Source organism: Cibotium barometz, chromosome 52, assembly GCF_041138505.1.
Source record: "Cibotium barometz isolate CiBa-2024 chromosome 52, ASM4113850v1, whole genome shotgun sequence".
NCBI lineage: Eukaryota > Viridiplantae > Streptophyta > Polypodiopsida > Cyatheales > Cibotiaceae > Cibotium > Cibotium barometz.
The window spans coordinates 16894024-16900222 of record NC_141097.1 but is presented as its reverse complement, the minus strand read 5'-3'; the positions used below and the strand labels follow the sequence as shown (position 1 = coordinate 16900222).

Sequence of the window (6199 nt, the reverse complement as noted above, 5' to 3'; positions counted from 1 at the left end):
AACTATATGCACTTGACACATCGAGGGGGGCTTCAAACATACTAAGCATGCCTGTAGCAAATTGTCAGGCCAAGATCTCTGATGGAGGCTAAGGATATAAGGCAAGATAAAGGTCACTACAAACTCCTTGGTTGCAAGCAATTTGTCAAGACTACTAAAAAAAGTGCTTTGCCCTATGCTTGGCTATGTGATGCCTCGTGACCTCCTCATATAGCCTTTGCCTCTTCTCCCCCATTTATGTTCTCATCTGTATCTTCATATGCTCGACCTCTACAACAAGTCTCTACATTGCCTCTGATGATGCTAGCTTCATAGTAGAATATGCAGGTGATGACTACATGAAAGAGAAAACATGAATAAGATACATAGAAAAACTACATGAGACATTAATATATATGTAAGTAAACAAATAAAAAACAGGTACCGACCTCAATCACTAAAGGCACTGTGTGTGAAAATAAACATACCACATTCTGGATGCTCTATGTAGCAAGCAGTACATCAACCCTAATTTGTGATCCAAGAACCTCAACGGTCGAAAGTGGCATAAAGGTCGGCTCTACCTCACTAACTCAAAGGGCGGAGTGGGTTGTGGCCTACTCTACTAACCTATGTGGCCCCTGCCCCACCGCACCACTACTAGGACAAGTAGTACTATAGTCCACCTCCAATCCCAATACAAACTCTGCATATAACTACCTTGCAAAGTATAAGGGATGATGATGGTGCTATACCCTCCCATAAGTGGCTACATATCGGCTATAGATATGTGCCACCATAGTAGGGTGAGTGCACCTAGAAATAAGAAGGGGTTCCAAACCACATGACGAACTCCCTAGCCATCTCTAAAATCTAAAACATAATCCTTTATATTGAAATGTTTTTTGTGGAAATATGTGAAGACCACCTATAGATTTTTTGAAGTTTCATGTATTTTTTTGGATTTGTTAAGAATTAGTCCGCGAAAGACAAGAACATACTAGAGTTTATAAATAGATGAGAATGACATAGATAATTGTGCCCGAGCAATCCTAAAAAACATGAAAATGTTGTTGGTGGGAATCACTCCTTGAATTGTATGAAAGTGATCAATATTTAAATTAAGAAGTGGATAGGTTAGAAAAGACTAAGTGAGAATATCATGATACTAGAGAAGTTTTGAAAGAATTTGATATTGATCTTGAGTGCATTTGCTCCAAGTCAAAAAGGTTTTTTCCTTTCATTAGAAACTTTGACCAATTATAGTCTCATGTGTCGATCATTGATGTTAATATTTAGAATCACCAATTTCTAAAAAGAAAACCTTAAAGAAGGTATGAATCATAGTTTGGCTCTTCCCCTTAACCCATTTATTTCCATTAGATTATACTTCTTCGTAAATAATAGTTGAGAATGACATATATCATTGTGGCCAAGCAATTCTCTGAAACTTCACTATTCTCCCTTTACACTGAAATGTTTTTTTTTTGGGTGGAAATATGCAAAGAAAACTTATATATATATATATAATTTTTGGATTCGTTGAGAATTAGTTTGCGAAAGGCGGAACATACTATATATACTTCATAAATAGATGAAAATGACACAGAGAATTGAGGCCGAGCAATCCTCAAAAGCATGAAACTGAGGTTGGTGGGAACGCCACCTTGAAAAATATGAAAACTTGGTGTGTGGGAATCCCCCCTTGAACCGTATGAAAATGATCAATATGAATAGCTTAAGAAAAGATTAAGTCCTAATGATGTGAGGAGGCCATGGATGCCATCGCCAATGGCATGGCATGGCGTGGCATGACATGGCCCTGGCCTGGGCCATGGTACTCGTCGCTGTCGCGGCTTCGGTACAGGAGGAGAGCTACCCTGCCCAGCTGTTATCAAGGACTCAGGTTTTCCTCCCATCCAACTTTCACGTCAAGTTAGGCTTAACCCTGTGGTTTAGGGTTTCCATTTTACCCAGGTTTAACGCCTTACCTGTCTCTAGCGTTAGGGTTTCAACTGTTTCTAGGGTTTATGTCTGAGTTTTGCGTTACGAAGCTTTCACTGTGTGTAGCTCCAACTGTATGCAGGTAAACTGTATGCAGGTGTAGAGTATTTAACCGGTTTTTACTGTGATTTAAGTTAGGTTCAGGGTTGGGATTAGGGTCTTAATGTTTAATAAACTGTGTCGCTAACGAGAAAGATGGGGGAAAGACACAGGCAGGGTTGCAGCAGGAAAATCTAGGGATTTCACTCCATTTAGGGTTACAAGCAGGGGGGAAAAACGGGGGTTATGCAGAGTCATTTTGCAAGCAGAAGGTAAATAGCAGCTAGGGTTTGAAGCTATATCTGGTTTTTTGCGGCCGGCCAATAGGAAGCTGGATGCAATGGCCTCTTTTCGTTTTCACATCACCATCAAGACCAGGAATTCAGCACATGAGATCTTTCCATCTAGTGAGTAGTGGTGGAACAGCCTGTAAATGAGCTTTCGCAAAGTTCTATCAGGGATCTGTGGTGCACGGGAATACAAACAATGCTTCATATTCAAGCCCACGATAATACGCCGTGGGAAGATGTATGCTTCTCATGAACTCTCAAGCAAAAAGATCATTGCCTGTCCATGTCCCTACATGGACATCATTGTTTCCATTTAAAGCTTGTTTGCCCCATTTCTCCCTTTTGCTTTGCTCCACACATAGCTATCCTCTATAATACACGGTCAAAAGTTAGGTGAGAATCCTTTGGAAGGTGTTTGCTTATCACCTTTCTGATTTCACTACTTTCTCCCCCTCTTCCAAGGTGTGGTTTCCTTCATGGGCTGGGAAATCTGTCTGTGTTTGAGCTTCCTAATGGCAGATCCAGTCACACCTGTATGGAGGCGGACCTTAGCTCACTTCTTATTGAAGATCAGGTCATGGGTCATCAATGTTCCTGCTGTGGAAGTGGAGCTCTTTCGCACACGAGGACTCAATGGAATGGCTTCCAGCCCCCGAACATGGGGATATGGATTTCCTCAAAGAACCCCTTCCAAGTCCAGGAAGGTGGGAGTCTGCATTTCTGCCAATGGCACAGTTTACATTCTGAAAAGCAAGCAAGAGTCAGCTACGGGTAGTGGCCAGAAACTAGCAAAACAAAGTAACAAAGGAGCAAAGAAAGTAGCATCAGTGATGCTAAACAATACTCAATCACAAGAAGCACCCACCAGATATACTGGGAATGGATGTAGCAATTCCACATCACTTTTTACAAAGCAAGGTGGGAAAGGTGTCAACCAAGATGCGATGCTTGTGTTGGAGGTATAATAAGCTTTATCAGGTCACAACAATTGATATGTGGTTCTGTAGCTTTCCCGTTTCCACGGGAATTAAGGTCTGATTTAGCTGTTTCATACTTGGGTGTGCTCTGGGAGCTTTTGCATCATGTTTTCATTTTGATGTTTTACAGAATTTCACTGCCAAACCTGACACGATTTTTTGCGGAGTATTTGATGGACATGGTCCAGATGGACACCTTGTTGCCCGGAGTGTCCGAGATACGCTACCACAGAAGCTAGCAACTTGCCAGCACGCCATACTATCATCAGATATTAGTGTCTCCAGCTCCAGTCAACAGATTGGTCTAGTTACTGCATGGAAAGAGTCATTTTTGGGTGCTTATAAGTTAATGGATAGAGAACTTCTTGTAGATGACAAAGTTGATTGTGTTTCAAGTGGAACCACTGCTGTAACACTTGTGAAACAGGTATGTGAGGTAGAAGTCGTGGCAATAAAGAATTTTTCTCTTTGGTTTGCATGTGTGTGTGCGTGCATGTGTGTGCAGTCGGAAGGAGAGTGGTGTGGTCTGTGCACCCAAAGCTCTTATTGTGCTCACCTACCTATGCCAGCTGAGTTTGGTAACATACTGTTTTCTACTTTCATTTTTGACATATGTTTTCTGCAGGGCAATGACCTCTTTGTTGGAAGTGTTGGTGATTCACGAGCCATATTGGGCTCGAGTGCTGATGATAACTCCTTAATGGCTTTACAGCTCACTATTGATTTGAAGCCCAACTTACCAAGTAAGAGATTTCTCTGTGTCAATTTATGTTCCATCATTTCACATGTTATATTTCTCTTCTCCATGAATTAGGAATTATGTGATAATTACCCATCTATGTTTCCTCTTCCTGCAATTTGCAAAATAGGGGAGGCTGAACGGATCAGACGGCTAAAAGGTCGCGTTTTTGCTCTGCACAAGGAGCCTCTGGTGAAGAGAGTTTGGCTGCCTAATCGAAACATGCCTGGATTGGCAATGGCAAGAGCTTTGGGTGATTACTGTGTGAAGAATTTTGGTGTAATATCAGAGCCTGTAATCACCTATCGAAGATTGACAAGTAAAGACAAGTTCATTGTGCTTGCAACAGATGGGGTGCGAAATACATTGATGCTTACTGTCACTCCATCCCCATGTTGCATGTTTTGCTGTGATGCTGATTTCAATTTATTGATGTTAAGGCTGTTTGTATGCGCAGGTATGGGATGTACTGAGTAATGAGCAAGTCACTGAGATAGTGGCTTCAGTATCTGTGAAATCACTTGCTGCAAAGGCTGTCGTAGATGCGGCAGTGCGCATGTGGAGTTATAGATATTCAACATCTAAGTTGGATGATTGTGCTGTTGTATGTCTGTTTTTGGAACAGGCTGCCATTACATCCAGTACGTCTGCCTCTAAGAGTGGTAAGGACACACTACATCACCATCACAGAAAGCAGGCTTCCAGTGGTCTCTTTCTCCATTCCAAGCCTACATCAACAGAAAAGTCAGCCAAACGTTTAGCAGCCTGTTCTCAAAATGTTATCAATTCACACATTACAGAATGAAAATGGAAAGGTGTCGGCACTGGAGGGGGGAAATGTGCACCGGAAAATTTATGATTTTGCGTGCATCTGCTGCTGGATTTGCTCCAGGGACAAGGAACCTATGATAAAGTAGGTGGTTTGAGTATTATCATATTTCTGTATGCCAGGGATATGTGATCCTATGAAACACAGGAGAAGCTTGTATTTTGAATGTACAACTGCAGTTCGTGAATTGTTTCGTACAAGCATATATGCGCACAATGGTTAGTTGTGAAACTTTGCACCTTGTTGTGCAGTCAGCCAGCTGATGGAGTGAGTGTTTGCAGAAAGTCTAGATGTATAGTAGATAGCTGACATTAAAGGTCATTGGAGAGTTAGTGGGGTGAACAAGTTTTCTCTGAGTAACCTCACTTTGGCTAAACTTTGGGTGTGAACTATTATTATACATGACTCCTAATACCAAACATACATTTTCTACATAAGTGTACATACCCTGCATATTCTACATTATGCAGTTGTGTATGCTGTATCGAGTTTCTGCATGTGTTTGACCACCTTAGAAGCTTTTCATTATTAGAATTGGACTTCTAAGCAGTTTATACATTGGTTCCAGCTCAAATTTGACATGCAACACCTGAACTTGATTTGAAGCTCCAACTTAAAGGTGTTCATGGTGGCCTATTTGACATTGCCCATGAGCATCCACTCCATATGAAGTAAGCATGATGCTACAAGGGAAGAATCTCTCTTCATGGTGCCACTTGTCGTAGCCAATCCGAAGGGTTTTGTGTGTCCATTTATGATTAAGCGGCACAACATTTCTGGTTCAGCCATACAAACAAAATAGGAAATGCCTTCAAAGAAAAGTTCATTTTAATGTCTTCACTTTAAAGCCTGTGTGTTATCTGATGTGTAAGTTTTCAGAATGTTGAGTGCCCATGGTGTTTTGGATTTAGAAATCGTGTGCGCTGTGCAGCACACTAGTCTTTTGAAATTCTCTATTTCTATCATACATTCTTGCCCCCTCCGTGGTTCTCTCTCTCTCTCTCTCTCTCTCTGCACATACACGTAGATGCACATACATGCACTTATGATTGGGTTTCATAGTTTATAAACCATGCATTCTATTGTTAGCCAGTTTATAAGTTAACATGGCTTCGCTCGCGTGACCTACTTTAAGGTGCGTTGCCATCTTACATGCTCAAACGGACACTTAACCTTTGTTAGACAACGTTGGAACATTTAAAGCGGCTTGATCTTGCATTAAATGTCAAATAGGGTAAGTTGATGGACTTAGTTTTTGTAGTTGCTTAAGACTAGTAATAGAGATTAGACCATTTTTAAGCTAACACTTGTTAACAAAAGATAGACATAAAGTGCTAAATAA

General features: G+C 41.1%; 1 protein-coding gene across 1 annotated transcript; it reads left to right on the top strand.

Moving 5' to 3' along the window:
- Window positions 1-1871: 1871 nt before the first annotated feature.
- Window positions 1872-5289, top strand: LOC147608872 (putative protein phosphatase 2C 75). Its single transcript, XM_086788782.1, has 5 exons — window positions 1872-3271; window positions 3420-3716; window positions 3915-4032; window positions 4159-4382; window positions 4486-5289. Exons 1-5 carry the CDS (start codon window positions 2789-2791, stop codon window positions 4831-4833), a joined length of 1470 nt encoding a protein of 489 aa, XP_086644908.1. The 5' UTR covers window positions 1872-2788; the 3' UTR covers window positions 4834-5289.
- The last annotated feature ends 910 nt before the right edge of the window (window positions 5290-6199 follow it).

Coding starts and splice junctions, on each gene's coding strand:
- LOC147608872 (XM_086788782.1), top strand. CDS start 2,789: ATGGGCTGGGAAATCTGTCTGTGTTTGAGCTTCCTAATGGCAGATCCA. Junction 3,272..3,419: donor ATGCGATGCTTGTGTTGGAG/GTATAATAAGCT, acceptor GATGTTTTACAG/AATTTCACTGCCAAACCTGA. Junction 4,383..4,485: donor TTGTGCTTGCAACAGATGGG/GTGCGAAATACA, acceptor TTGTATGCGCAG/GTATGGGATGTACTGAGTAA.